Genomic DNA, 15,273 nt, shown 5'->3' on the forward strand with positions numbered 1-15,273 from the left:
TTCATTTTGTTTGTGTGATACATAAACCGATAGCATATGCTAATGTAATGAAATTCCAACTGCTACGCAATCCCTTCTAGTATAGGCAGTAAGAATACTACAGCATGTGTTTGTTATTTATTCTTCAAGACCATGGTATCAATATTTGTTATCACAGAAACTTAGATATTCATCATCCAAAGGACAATGCGTGTTCCGTAAAGAACACTCGCTCAATTTCTAGGACAGGTTACATACTTGCATTCGAATCGAATACTGTGCACACTAGCTACTATTAGATGACTTACTGCACCCCAACACGGAAATATGACTCAACTCCGGATATTTTCGGATTTCACTATGACATCATCAAGACCCTTCGTGGCAGCACAAATGGTATATTCGCATGAGACATGGAACCAAGTAAGAGATAGCCTGTATGAAATATGTCAAGCCTAAAATCCCTCCTCTCATATTCAATCTGATTTCGTCAGGACATTCTAAGCATATTTCATTAGTTGACACCACTGCTGGAAGCAAAACTGATTACCAGTTAAGTGTTTGGATATCGTTGAATAACACATATATCCAGAGTTAATAATATGGAGACATATAGTAACTCGTCCATTTTGTAAACATTGAATTCAGCTTTAAGATTCTCAAACAAAGCACAAATCGTTTGTATTTCAAGTTTTATTGAACCAATTGTATTGTCATGAGTATACAAAATAAATAGTCTTCTTCACACTGCAGGTGACAGTAACTCAGTAGTAGCCGATTCCTGAAACAGAAAAAATAGTTACATATAAAATTGGGATTTATGGAAAAGTAACATGGAAATGTTGAAACTGCTTGCACCATAAACTATACCAAGCATTTCAAACAGCTGACAACAGTTTTACAGATGTTTATCAACTGACAACAGCTTATTTGCATAAAATAGTACTAATAAATACATGGGTACATGATATCATTTTATAAAAGTGAAGTTTAAAATGGGATAACAGAAGAAAGAATGACAGCATGTGTTGTGAAATACCTTTTCCTAGTCCGATTCCGTAGCCTGCCATTCCGTAGAGACCACCAAGTCCTCCAAGTCCTCCAAGTCCTCCAAGTCCTCCATACAGACCTCCCATGCCGTATCCGTATTTGCCTCCGTACAGACCGCCCATTCCTCCGTACAGACCGCCATAGCCTCCGTAAAGACCTCCCCTGCATTCCACCTATTCCGTAGCCTATTCCGCCCATTCCGCCCATTCCTCCATACAACCCAGCCATTCCATATGCTCCATACAGACCGGTTGGCTCAGCAAAGGCGGTAACAGCCAGGCAGGCAACAAGGACGACGACTATTTTCATCATTTTGAGTATCTGTTCAGTAACATAAAAATCATCTTCAAGACAGGAAAACAACATGTTATCATTACTCGTCTGGAGAATTGACTTCACGCCACTCCTAATGAATAATGTTATCATTTGTCATTTCATATGCATCCACATACTGGAAAATTTACAAGAACGGTAAATATTCCTTACTTATTCGTACTTTGATGAATTGGATCAATGTAAAAGTTGAAAAAGGAGAGGTGTGCAGCAGAAGAACGAAAACTTCAAAGTATACATGTTTACCACAGGCAAACCTTGACCTGGTACTTACAGTTTGGTGTTAACACGTATCTGTGTCTTAACAGCAGGTGAAAATAAGAGATGATAGAATACTTTCCCCCTCTCCTATATATATACAATTGGTGGACTATATGTGATTGATTTACCTTGGGCTGGCCACTTCCAGGTAAGCAACACACCTTAACGTTAATGATGTAAACTGATCATTCTATTCGCCTCAAAGGTTCTGCCTGAGGTTATCACCCTAAGGCTATACATGTGTGTTGGTATAGATGAACGTTCATTTAGGAAGTAGAGGGCGGTATATAATAGGGCGAAGGTGTCTCTTCCTATCTTTCTCTTCTCTCTACGGCATGGTTTAACTGCATTTAAACAACTTCCAGTTACCCAACGTTTAACCAGTATTAAGCAAATATTAGATAGTAGTTTGGGAGCTGTGTATCCATTACACATGTAATGGAGCAATGTAAAATCAGACATTATGATATATGTGCCTGAGACGAAATTACAAAATACGGGGCAATTGAAGCAACGCGCTAGTACAGCGTCGCCACACTACAGCAGTATCACTGTGCTACAAGGGGTCACTATGCAAACATCTACGTGTAATACTGCAGCCTGTCCACACGATGACTGCATGCTTACTATACTGCAGAAATCCCAATACCCTAATATTCTCCCCGAATGTTAACAATCTCACCACACTGAAACAAAATACTACAATAGCTTTATTTCCCAAATGTTATATACATATACTAGTGTCTTTTCACCAAGGGCCTGTCACTATCAATTGTCACAGCACGCATTTAGCTGTAAAAAACAAAGCACCGATGTCTTCTGAAAACAGGATTAGGTTTCCCCCTATGACATACAGCATGTTCCCTGGTATTTGTCGACTTTTCTTTGCATGTGTTTCTCACTGGTGTAGCAGAGGGGTTAGGATACACTCACCTCCTTCGCGAACACTTTGTGTCATCACTATTTGATAGAAAGTCATGCACACTTTCCTAGGATATAGTCACAATCGTACAGTGGACTCTGCCTTTAGTGGATATTCCTGACAATTACATAAAGGGTTGTGTCGCTTTATTTTACACCTATTTTCTTTGAAGTAACTGTGGATTTCTTAATGATATCGATCTTCTGATGAAACAGAATTCGCTAATCATAAAGGGAACAATTGTACTGAAACATACTGCTTATTAGCCAAGACACCAGGTGCTAGCCAACAGTTTGTGGCTGTAAATTCGTTTTTAATGTTTCATGACCTTTCCATTCGGTCCTTCTTGTGCCAAATTAAATAGATGTTGTCTTTGGATAATGGCTCAACAATTGCTACAATTCAATGTATATTTAATCACTGTTGCAAGTGATTCACTTCAACTTGTTTTAGGCTTCCGGAGAATGTTTGATCATAAACACCAGTAGAAAGAAGAAATAGAAAACTCGCCTCTACCCTTTACATATGGCCTTTACATCATGAAAACAGTCTTCTGTGTGTTCATAGATAATGTTACTGTTGCGTTAAAATCAATCGTGTCCGATTTGATAAATCTGTACTTTTTGATAGTGCATCCAGATAGAAATACTTCTCCTGTTAATTGCATCAGCGGTATGCAAACGGTTAGATTACATCATGAAATCAAGAAGTAAACTTCCCATGGAGTGTACAAAATGATTGGTATTGTCATCAACTGTTATCGACTATTCATAGCATGTTCAATAGTAACTTATGATTGTAGACCTTTTCATTTTGTTTGTGTGATACATAAACCGATAGCATATGCTAATGTAATGAAATTCCAACTGCTACGCAATCCCTTCTAGTATAGGCAGTAAGAATACTACAGCATGTGTTTGTTATTTATTCTTCAAGACCATGGTATCAATATTTGTTATCACAGAAACTTAGATATTCATCATCCAAAGGACAATGCGTGTTCCGTAAAGAACACTCGCTCAATTTCTAGGACAGGTTACATACTTGCATTCGAATCGAATACTGTGCACACTAGCTACTATTAGATGACTTACTGCACCCCAACACGGAAATATGACTCAACTCCGGATATTTTCGGATTTCACTATGACATCATCAAGACCCTTCGTGGCAGCACAAATGGTATATTCGCATGAGACATGGAACCAAGTAAGAGATAGCCTGTATGAAATATGTCAAGCCTAAAATCCCTCCTCTCATATTCAATCTGATTTCGTCAGGACATTCTAAGCATATTTCATTAGTTGACACCACTGCTGGAAGCAAAACTGATTACCAGTTAAGTGTTTGGATATCGTTGAATAACACATATATCCAGAGTTAATAATATGGAGACATATAGTAACTCGTCCATTTTGTAAACATTGAATTCAGCTTTAAGATTCTCAAACAAAGCACAAATCGTTTGTATTTCAAGTTTTATTGAACCAATTGTATTGTCATGAGTATACAAAATAAATAGTCTTCTTCACACTGCAGGTGACAGTAACTCAGTAGTAGCCGATTCCTGAAACAGAAAAAATAGTTACATATAAAATTGGGATTTATGGAAAAGTAACATGGAAATGTTGAAACTGCTTGCACCATAAACTATACCAAGCATTTCAAACAGCTGACAACAGTTTTACAGATGTTTATCAACTGACAACAGCTTATTTGCATAAAATAGTACTAATAAATACATGGGTACATGATATCATTTTATAAAAGTGAAGTTTAAAATGGGATAACAGAAGAAAGAATGACAGCATGTGTTGTGAAATACCTTTTCCTAGTCCGATTCCGTAGCCTGCCATTCCGTAGAGACCACCATGGCCTCCAAGTCCTCCAAGTCCTCCAAGTCCTCCATACAGACCTCCCATGCCGTATCCGTATTTGCCTCCGTACAGACCGCCCATTCCTCCGTACAGACCGCCATAGCCTCCGTAAAGACCTCCCTGCATTCCACCTATTCCGTAGCCTATTCCGCCCATTCCGCCCATTCCTCCATACAACCCAGCCATTCCATATGCTCCATACAGACCGGTTGGCTCAGCAAAGGCGGTAACAGCCAGGCAGGCAACAAGGACGACGACTATTTTCATCATTTTGAGTATCTGTTCAGTAACATAAAAATCATCTTCAAGACAGGAAAACAACATGTTATCATTACTCGTCTGGAGAATTGACTTCACGCCACTCCTAATGAATAATGTTATCATTTGTCATTTCATATGCATCCACATACTGGAAAATTTACAAGAACGGTAAATATTCCTTACTTATTCGTACTTTGATGAATTGGATCAATGTAAAAGTTGAAAAAGGAGAGGTGTGCAGCAGAAGAACGAAAACTTCAAAGTATACATGTTTACCACAGGCAAACCTTGACCTGGTACTTACAGTTTGGTGTTAACACGTATCTGTGTCTTAACAGCAGGTGAAAATAAGAGATGATAGAATACTTTCCCCCTCTCCTATATATATACAATTGGTGGACTATATGTGATTGATTTACCTTGGGCTGGCCACTTCCAGGTAAGCAACACACCTTAACGTTAATGATGTAAACTGATCATTCTATTCGCCTCAAAGGTTCTGCCTGAGGTTATCACCCTAAGGCTATACATGTGTGTTGGTATAGATGAACGTTCATTTAGGAAGTAGAGGGCGGTATATAATAGGGCGAAGGTGTCTCTTCCTATCTTTCTCTTCTCTCTACGGCATGGTTTAACTGCATTTAAACAACTTCCAGTTACCCAACGTTTAACCAGTATTAAGCAAATATTAGATAGTAGTTTGGGAGCTGTGTATCCATTACACATGTAATGGAGCAATGTAAAATCAGACATTATGATATATGTGCCTGAGACGAAATTACAAAATACGGGGCAATTGAAGCAACGCGCTAGTACAGCGTCGCCACACTACAGCAGTATCACTGTGCTACAAGGGGTCACTATGCAAACATCTACGTGTAATACTGCAGCCTGTCCACACGATGACTGCATGCTTACTATACTGCAGAAATCCCAATACCCTAATATTCTCCCCGAATGTTAACAATCTCACCACACTGAAACAAAATACTACAATAGCTTTATTTCCCAAATGTTATATACATATACTAGTGTCTTTTCACCAAGGGCCTGTCACTATCAATTGTCACAGCACGCATTTAGCTGTAAAAAAACAAAGCACCGATGTCTTCTGAAAACAGGATTAGGTTTCCCCTATGACATACAGCATGTTCCCTGGTATTTGTCGACTTTTCTTTGCATGTGTTTCTCACTGGTGTAGCAGAGGGGTTAGGATACACTCACCTCCTTCGCGAACACTTTGTGTCATCACTATTTGATAGAAAGTCATGCACACTTTCCTAGGATATAGTCACAATCGTACAGTGGACTCTGCCTTTAGTGGATATTCCTGACAATTACATAAAGGGTTGTGTCGCTTTATTTTACACCTATTTTCTTTGAAGTAACTGTGGATTTCTTAATGATATCGATCTTCTGATGAAACAGAATTCGCTAATCATAAAGGGAACAATTGTACTGAAACATATACTGCTTATTAGCCAAGACACCAGGTGCTAGCCAACAGTTTGTGGCTGTAAATTCTTTTTTAATGTTTCATGACCTTTCCATTCGGTCCTTCTTGTGCCAAATTAAATAGATGTTGTCTTTGGATAATGGCTCAACAATTGCTACAATTCAATGTATATTTAATCACTGTTGCAAGTGATTCACTTCAACTTGTTTTAGGCTTCCGGAGAATGTTTGATCATAAACACCAGTAGAAAGAAGAAATAGAAAACTCGCCTCTACCCTTTACATATGGCCTTTACATCATGAAAACAGTCTTCTGTGTGTTCATAGATAATGTTACTGTTGCGTTAAAATCAATCGTGTCCGATTTGATAAATCTGTACTTTTTGATAGTGCATCCAGATAGAAATACTTCTCCTGTTAATTGCATCAGCGGTATGCAAACGGTTAGATTACATCATGAAATCAAGAAGTAAACTTCCCATGGAGTGTACAAAATGATTGGTATTGCCATCAACTGTTATCGACTATTCATAGCATGTTCAATAGTAACTTATGATTGTAGACCTTTTCATTTTGTTTGTGTGATACATAAACCGATAGCATATGCTAATGTAATGAAATTCCAACTGCTACGCAATCCCTTCTAGTATAGGCAGTAAGAATACTACAGCATGTGTTTGTTATTTATTCTTCAAGACCATGGTATCAATATTTGTTATCACAGAAACTTAGATATTCATCATCCAAAGGACAATGCGTGTTCCGTAAAGAACACTCGCTCAATTTCTAGGACAGGTTACATACTTGCATTCGAATCGAATACTGTGCACACTAGCTACTATTAGATGACTTACTGCACCCCAACACGGAAATATGACTCAACTCCGGATATTTTCGGATTTCACTATGACATCATCAAGACCCTTCGTGGCAGCACAAATGGTATATTCGCATGAGACATGGAACCAAGTAAGAGATAGCCTGTATGAAATATGTCAAGCCTAAAATCCCTCCTCTCATATTCAATCTGATTTCGTCAGGACATTCTAAGCATATTTCATTAGTTGACACCACTGCTGGAAGCAAAACTGATTACCAGTTAAGTGTTTGGATATCGTTGAATAACACATATATCCAGAGTTAATAATATGGAGACATATAGTAACTCGTCCATTTTGTAAACATTGAATTCAGCTTTAAGATTCTCAAACAAAGCACAAATCGTTTGTATTTCAAGTTTTATTGAACCAATTGTATTGTCATGAGTATACAAAATAAATAGTCTTCTTCACACTGCAGGTGACAGTAACTCAGTAGTAGCCGATTCCTGAAACAGAAAAAATAGTTACATATAAAATTGGGATTTATGGAAAAGTAACATGGAAATGTTGAAACTGCTTGCACCATAAACTATACCAAGCATTTCAAACAGCTGACAACAGTTTTACAGATGTTTATCAACTGACAACAGCTTATTTGCATAAAATAGTACTAATAAATACATGGGTACATGATATCATTTTATAAAAGTGAAGTTTAAAATGGGATAACAGAAGAAAGAATGACAGCATGTGTTGTGAAATACCTTTTCCTAGTCCGATTCCGTAGCCTGCCATTCCGTAGAGACCACCATGGCCTCCAAGTCCTCCAAGTCCTCCAAGTCCTCCATACAGACCTCCCATGCCGTATCCGTATTTGCCTCCGTACAGACCGCCCATTCCTCCGTACAGACCGCCATAGCCTCCGTAAAGACCTCCCTGCATTCCACCTATTCCGTAGCCTATTCCGCCCATTCCGCCCATTCCGCCCATTCCTCCATACAACCCAGCCATTCCATATGCTCCATACAGACCGGTTGGCTCAGCAAAGGCGGTAACAGCCAGGCAGGCAACAAGGACGACGACTATTTTCATCATTTTGAGTATCTGTTCAGTAACATAAAAATCATCTTCAAGACAGGAAAACAACATGTTATCATTACTCGTCTGGAGAATTGACTTCACGCCACTCCTAATGAATAATGTTATCATTTGTCATTTCATATGCATCCACATACTGGAAAATTTACAAGAACGGTAAATATTCCTTACTTATTCGTACTTTGATGAATTGGATCAATGTAAAAGTTGAAAAAGGAGAGGTGTGCAGCAGAAGAACGAAAACTTCAAAGTATACATGTTTACCACAGGCAAACCTTGACCTGGTACTTACAGTTTGGTGTTAACACGTATCTGTGTCTTAACAGCAGGTGAAAATAAGAGATGATAGAATACTTTCCCCTCTCCTATATATATACAATTGGTGGACTATATGTGATTGATTTACCTTGGGCTGGCCACTTCCAGGTAAGCAACACACCTTAACGTTAATGATGTAAACTGATCATTCTATTCGCCTCAAAGGTTCTGCCTGAGGTTATCACCCTAAGGCTATACATGTGTGTTGGTATAGATGAACGTTCATTTAGGAAGTAGAGGGCGGTATATAATAGGGCGAAGGTGTCTCTTCCTATCTTTCTCTTCTCTCTACGGCATGGTTTAACTGCATTTAAACAACTTCCAGTTACCCAACGTTTAACCAGTATTAAGCAAATATTAGATAGTAGTTTGGGAGCTGTGTATCCATTACACATGTAATGGAGCAATGTAAAATCAGACATTATGATATATGTGCCTGAGACGAAATTACAAAATACGGGGCAATTGAAGCAACGCGCTAGTACAGCGTCGCCACACTACAGCAGTATCACTGTGCTACAAGGGGTCACTATGCAAACATCTACGTGTAATACTGCAGCCTGTCCACACGATGACTGCATGCTTACTATACTGCAGAAATCCCAATACCCTAATATTCTCCCCGAATGTTAACAATCTCACCACACTGAAACAAAATACTACAATAGCTTTATTTCCCAAATGTTATATACATATACTAGTGTCTTTTCACCAAGGGCCTGTCACTATCAATTGTCACAGCACGCATTTAGCTGTGTAAAACAAAGCACCGATGTCTTCTGAAAACAGGATTAGGTTTCCCCTATGACATACAGCATGTTCCCTGGTATTTGTCGACTTTTCTTTGCATGTGTTTCTCACTGGTGTAGCAGAGGGGTTAGGATACACTCACCTCCTTCGCGAACACTTTGTGTCATCACTATTTGATAGAAAGTCATGCACACTTTCCTAGGATATAGTCACAATCGTACAGTGGACTCTGCCTTTAGTGGATATTCCTGACAATTACATAAAGGGTTGTGTCGCTTTATTTTACACCTATTTTCTTTGAAGTAACTGTGGATTTCTTAATGATATCGATCTTCTGATGAAACAGAATTCGCTAATCATAAAGGGAACAATTGTACTGAAACATATACTGCTTATTAGCCAAGACACCAGGTGCTAGCCAACAGTTTGTGGCTGTAAATTCGTTTTAATGTTTCATGACCTTTCCATTCGGTCCTTCTTGTGCCAAATTAAATAGATGTTGTCTTTGGATAATGGCTCAACAATTGCTACAATTCAATGTATATTTAATCACTGTTGCAAGTGATTCACTTCAACTTGTTTTAGGCTTCCGGAGAATGTTTGATCATAAACACCAGTAGAAAGAAGAAATAGAAAACTCGCCTCTACCCTTTACATATGGCCTTTACATCATGAAAACAGTCTTCTGTGTGTTCATAGATAATGTTACTGTTGCGTTAAAATCAATCGTGTCCGATTTGATAAATCTGTACTTTTGATAGTGCATCCAGATAGAAATACTTCTCCTGTTAATTGCATCAGCGGTATGCAAACGGTTAGATTACATCATGAAATCAAGAAGTAAACTTCCCATGGAGTGTACAAAATGATTGGTATTGCCATCAACTGTTATCGACTATTCATAGCATGTTCAATAGTAACTTATGATTGTAGACCTTTTCATTTTGTTTGTGTGATACATAAACCGATAGCATATGCTAATGTAATGAAATTCCAACTGCTACGCAATCCCTTCTAGTATAGGCAGTAAGAATACTACAGCATGTGTTTGTTATTTATTCTTCAAGACCATGGTATCAATATTTGTTATCACAGAAACTTAGATATTCATCATCCAAAGGACAATGCGTGTTCCGTAAAGAACACTCGCTCAATTTCTAGGACAGGTTACATACTTGCATTCGAATCGAATACTGTGCACACTAGCTACTATTAGATGACTTACTGCACCCCAACACGGAAATATGACTCAACTCCGGATATTTTCGGATTTCACTATGACATCATCAAGACCCTTCGTGGCAGCACAAATGGTATATTCGCATGAGACATGGAACCAAGTAAGAGATAGCCTGTATGAAATATGTCAAGCCTAAAATCCCTCCTCTCATATTCAATCTGATTTCGTCAGGACATTCTAAGCATATTTCATTAGTTGACACCACTGCTGGAAGCAAAACTGATTACCAGTTAAGTGTTTGGATATCGTTGAATAACACATATATCCAGAGTTAATAATATGGAGACATATAGTAACTCGTCCATTTTGTAAACATTGAATTCAGCTTTAAGATTCTCAAACAAAGCACAAATCGTTTGTATTTCAAGTTTTATTGAACCAATTGTATTGTCATGAGTATACAAAATAAATAGTCTTCTTCACACTGCAGGTGACAGTAACTCAGTAGTAGCCGATTCCTGAAACAGAAAAAATAGTTACATATAAAATTGGGATTTATGGAAAAGTAACATGGAAATGTTGAAACTGCTTGCACCATAAACTATACCAAGCATTTCAAACAGCTGACAACAGTTTTACAGATGTTTATCAACTGACAACAGCTTATTTGCATAAAATAGTACTAATAAATACATGGGTACATGATATCATTTTATAAAAGTGAAGTTTAAAATGGGATAACAGAAGAAAGAATGACAGCATGTGTTGTGAAATACCTTTTCCTAGTCCGATTCCGTAGCCTGCCATTCCGTAGAGACCACCATGGCCTCCAAGTCCTCCAAGTCCTCCAAGTCCTCCATACAGACCTCCCATGCCGTATCCGTATTTGCCTCCGTACAGACCGCCCATTCCTCCGTACAGACCGCCATAGCCTCCGTAAAGACCTCCCTGCATTCCACCTATTCCGTAGCCTATTCCGCCCATTCCGCCCATTCCGCCCATTCCTCCATACAACCCAGCCATTCCATATGCTCCATACAGACCGGTTGGCTCAGCAAAGGCGGTAACAGCCAGGCAGGCAACAAGGACGACGACTATTTTCATCATTTTGAGTATCTGTTCAGTAACATAAAAATCATCTTCAAGACAGGAAAACAACATGTTATCATTACTCGTCTGGAGAATTGACTTCACGCCACTCCTAATGAATAATGTTATCATTTGTCATTTCATATGCATCCACATACTGGAAAATTTACAAGAACGGTAAATATTCCTTACTTATTCGTACTTTGATGAATTGGATCAATGTAAAAGTTGAAAAAGGAGAGGTGTGCAGCAGAAGAACGAAAACTTCAAAGTATACATGTTTACCACAGGCAAACCTTGACCTGGTACTTACAGTTTGGTGTTAACACGTATCTGTGTCTTAACAGCAGGTGAAAATAAGAGATGATAGAATACTTTCCCCTCTCCTATATATATACAATTGGTGGACTATATGTGATTGATTTACCTTGGGCTGGCCACTTCCAGGTAAGCAACACACCTTAACGTTAATGATGTAAACTGATCATTCTATTCGCCTCAAAGGTTCTGCCTGAGGTTATCACCCTAAGGCTATACATGTGTGTTGGTATAGATGAACGTTCATTTAGGAAGTAGAGGGCGGTATATAATAGGGCGAAGGTGTCTCTTCCTATCTTTCTCTCTCTCTACGGCATGGTTTAACTGCATTTAAACAACTTCCAGTTACCCAACGTTTAACCAGTATTAAGCAAATATTAGATAGTAGTTTGGGAGCTGTGTATCCATTACACATGTAATGGAGCAATGTAAAATCAGACATTATGATATATGTGCCTGAGACGAAATTACAAAATACGGGGCAATTGAAGCAACGCGCTAGTACAGCGTCGCCACACTACAGCAGTATCACTGTGCTACAAGGGGTCACTATGCAAACATCTACGTGTAATACTGCAGCCTGTCCACACGATGACTGCATGCTTACTATACTGCAGAAATCCCAATACCCTAATATTCTCCCCGAATGTTAACAATCTCACCACACTGAAACAAAATACTACAATAGCTTTATTTCCCAAATGTTATATACATATACTAGTGTCTTTTCACCAAGGGCCTGTCACTATCAATTGTCACAGCACGCATTTAGCTGTAAAAAAACAAAGCACCGATGTCTTCTGAAAACAGGATTAGGTTTCCCCTATGACATACAGCATGTTCCCTGGTATTTGTCGACTTTTCTTTGCATGTGTTTCTCACTGGTGTAGCAGAGGGGTTAGGATACACTCACCTCCTTCGCGAACACTTTGTGTCATCACTATTTGATAGAAAGTCATGCACACTTTCCTAGGATATAGTCACAATCGTACAGTGGACTCTGCCTTTAGTGGATATTCCTGACAATTACATAAAGGGTTGTGTCGCTTTATTTTACACCTATTTTCTTTGAAGTAACTGTGGATTTCTTAATGATATCGATCTTCTGATGAAACAGAATTCGCTAATCATAAAGGGAACAATTGTACTGAAACATATACTGCTTATTAGCCAAGACACCAGGTGCTAGCCAACAGTTTGTGGCTGTAAATTCTTTTTTAATGTTTCATGACCTTTCCATTCGGTCCTTCTTGTGCCAAATTAAATAGATGTTGTCTTTGGATAATGGCTCAACAATTGCTACAATTCAATGTATATTTAATCACTGTTGCAAGTGATTCACTTCAACTTGTTTTAGGCTTCCGGAGAATGTTTGATCATAAACACCAGTAGAAAGAAGAAATAGAAAACTCGCCTCTACCCTTTACATATGGCCTTTACATCATGAAAACAGTCTTCTGTGTGTTCATAGATAATGTTACTGTTGCGTTAAAATCAATCGTGTCCGATTTGATAAATCTGTACTTTTTGATAGTGCATCCAGATAGAAATACTTCTCCTGTTAATTGCATCAGCGGTATGCAAACGGTTAGATTACATCATGAAATCAAGAAGTAAACTTCCCATGGAGTGTACAAAATGATTGGTATTGCCATCAACTGTTATCGACTATTCATAGCATGTTCAATAGTAACTTATGATTGTAGACCTTTTCATTTTGTTTGTGTGATACATAAACCGATAGCATATGCTAATGTAATGAAATTCCAACTGCTACGCAATCCCTTCTAGTATAGGCAGTAAGAATACTACAGCATGTGTTTGTTATTTATTCTTCAAGACCATGGTATCAATATTTGTTATCACAGAAACTTAGATATTCATCATCCAAAGGACAATGCGTGTTCCGTAAAGAACACTCGCTCAATTTCTAGGACAGGTTACATACTTGCATTCGAATCGAATACTGTGCACACTAGCTACTATTAGATGACTTACTGCACCCCAACACGGAAATATGACTCAACTCCGGATATTTTCGGATTTCACTATGACATCATCAAGACCCTTCGTGGCAGCACAAATGGTATATTCGCATGAGACATGGAACCAAGTAAGAGATAGCCTGTATGAAATATGTCAAGCCTAAAATCCCTCCTCTCATATTCAATCTGATTTCGTCAGGACATTCTAAGCATATTTCATTAGTTGACACCACTGCTGGAAGCAAAACTGATTACCAGTTAAGTGTTTGGATATCGTTGAATAACACATATATCCAGAGTTAATAATATGGAGACATATAGTAACTCGTCCATTTTGTAAACATTGAATTCAGCTTTAAGATTCTCAAACAAAGCACAAATCGTTTGTATTTCAAGTTTTATTGAACCAATTGTATTGTCATGAGTATACAAAATAAATAGTCTTCTTCACACTGCAGGTGACAGTAACTCAGTAGTAGCCGATTCCTGAAACAGAAAAAATAGTTACATATAAAATTGGGATTTATGGAAAAGTAACATGGAAATGTTGAAACTGCTTGCACCATAAACTATACCAAGCATTTCAAACAGCTGACAACAGTTTTACAGATGTTTATCAACTGACAACAGCTTATTTGCATAAAATAGTACTAATAAATACATGGGTACATGATATCATTTTATAAAAGTGAAGTTTAAAATGGGATAACAGAAGAAAGAATGACAGCATGTGTTGTGAAATACCTTTTCCTAGTCCGATTCCGTAGCCTGCCATTCCGTAGAGACCACCATGGCCTCCAAGTCCTCCAAGTCCTCCATACAGACCTCCCATGCCGTATCCGTATTTGCCTCCGTACAGACCGCCCATTCCTCCGTACAGACCGCCATAGCCTCCGTAAAGACCTCCCTGCATTCCACCTATTCCGTAGCCTATTCCGCCCATTCCGCCCATTCCTCCATACAACCCAGCCATTCCATATGCTCCATACAGACCGGTTGGCTCAGCAAAGGCGGTAACAGCCAGGCAGGCAACAAGGACGACGACTATTTTCATCATTTTGAGTATCTGTTCAGTAACATAAAAATCATCTTCAAGACAGGAAAACAACATGTTATCATTACTCGTCTGGAGAATTGACTTCACGCCACTCCTAATGAATAATGTTATCATTTGTCATTTCATATGCATCCACATACTGGAAAATTTACAAGAACGGTAAATATTCCTTACTTATTCGTACTTTGATGAATTGGATCAATGTAAAAGTTGAAAAAGGAGAGGTGTGCAGCAGAAGAACGAAAACTTCAAAGTATACATGTTTACCACAGGCAAACCTTGACCTGGTACTTACAGTTTGGTGTTAACACGTATCTGTGTCTTAACAGCAGGTGAAAATAAGAGATGATAGAATACTTTCCCCCCTCTCCTATATATATATACAATTGGTGGACTATATGTGATTGATATACCTTGGGCTGGCCACTTCCAGGTAAGCAACACACCTTAACGTTAATGATGTAAACTGATCATTCTATTCGCCTCAAAGGTTCTGCCTGAGGTTATCACCCTAAGGCT

The 15,273-nt window shown here is 38.5% G+C and overlaps 4 protein-coding genes across 4 annotated transcripts; all 4 read right to left on the reverse strand.

Annotated features, from left to right (window-relative positions):
* Positions 1-4,041: 4,041 nt before the first annotated feature.
* LOC124268531 (co-chaperone protein p23-1-like) lies at positions 4,042-4,668 on the reverse strand. The gene is made up of 2 exons (XM_046703518.1): positions 4,371-4,668; positions 4,042-4,112 (listed from the first exon to the last, which is right to left on the reverse strand). The coding sequence occupies exons 1-2, from the start codon at positions 4,606-4,608 to the stop codon at positions 4,096-4,098; spliced, it is 255 nt and encodes an 84-aa protein (XP_046559474.1). The 5' UTR covers positions 4,609-4,668; the 3' UTR covers positions 4,042-4,095.
* Positions 4,669-7,394: 2,726 nt separating this feature from the next.
* LOC124268529 (co-chaperone protein p23-1-like) lies at positions 7,395-8,031 on the reverse strand. The gene is made up of 2 exons (XM_046703515.1): positions 7,724-8,031; positions 7,395-7,465 (listed from the first exon to the last, which is right to left on the reverse strand). Exons 1-2 carry the CDS (start codon positions 7,968-7,970, stop codon positions 7,449-7,451), a joined length of 264 nt encoding a protein of 87 aa, XP_046559471.1. The 5' UTR covers positions 7,971-8,031; the 3' UTR covers positions 7,395-7,448.
* Positions 8,032-10,752: 2,721 nt separating this feature from the next.
* Positions 10,753-11,389, reverse strand: LOC124268528 (co-chaperone protein p23-1-like). The gene is made up of 2 exons (XM_046703514.1): positions 11,082-11,389; positions 10,753-10,823 (listed from the first exon to the last, which is right to left on the reverse strand). The coding sequence occupies exons 1-2, from the start codon at positions 11,326-11,328 to the stop codon at positions 10,807-10,809; spliced, it is 264 nt and encodes an 87-aa protein (XP_046559470.1). The 5' UTR covers positions 11,329-11,389; the 3' UTR covers positions 10,753-10,806.
* Positions 11,390-14,143: 2,754 nt separating this feature from the next.
* On the reverse strand, positions 14,144-14,730 carry LOC124268525 (co-chaperone protein p23-1-like). The gene is made up of 2 exons (XM_046703511.1): positions 14,442-14,730; positions 14,144-14,183 (listed from the first exon to the last, which is right to left on the reverse strand). The coding sequence occupies exons 1-2, from the start codon at positions 14,668-14,670 to the stop codon at positions 14,167-14,169; spliced, it is 246 nt and encodes an 81-aa protein (XP_046559467.1). The 5' UTR covers positions 14,671-14,730; the 3' UTR covers positions 14,144-14,166.
* Positions 14,731-15,273: the final 543 nt, after the last annotated feature.

This window comes from Haliotis rubra, unplaced genomic scaffold (genome assembly GCF_003918875.1).
Source record: "Haliotis rubra isolate DU_JTF1 unplaced genomic scaffold, ASM391887v1 Scf1389, whole genome shotgun sequence".
Taxonomy (NCBI): domain Eukaryota; kingdom Metazoa; phylum Mollusca; class Gastropoda; order Lepetellida; family Haliotidae; genus Haliotis; species Haliotis rubra.

Bases quoted from the DNA above. Each gene is read 5' to 3' on its own strand.
- LOC124268531 (XM_046703518.1), bottom strand. From the start codon at position 4,608: ATGGCTGGGTTGTATGGAGGAATGGGCGGAATGGGCGGAATAGGCTAC.
- LOC124268529 (XM_046703515.1), bottom strand. From the start codon at position 7,970: ATGGCTGGGTTGTATGGAGGAATGGGCGGAATGGGCGGAATGGGCGGA.
- LOC124268528 (XM_046703514.1), bottom strand. From the start codon at position 11,328: ATGGCTGGGTTGTATGGAGGAATGGGCGGAATGGGCGGAATGGGCGGA.
- LOC124268525 (XM_046703511.1), bottom strand. From the start codon at position 14,670: ATGGCTGGGTTGTATGGAGGAATGGGCGGAATGGGCGGAATAGGCTAC.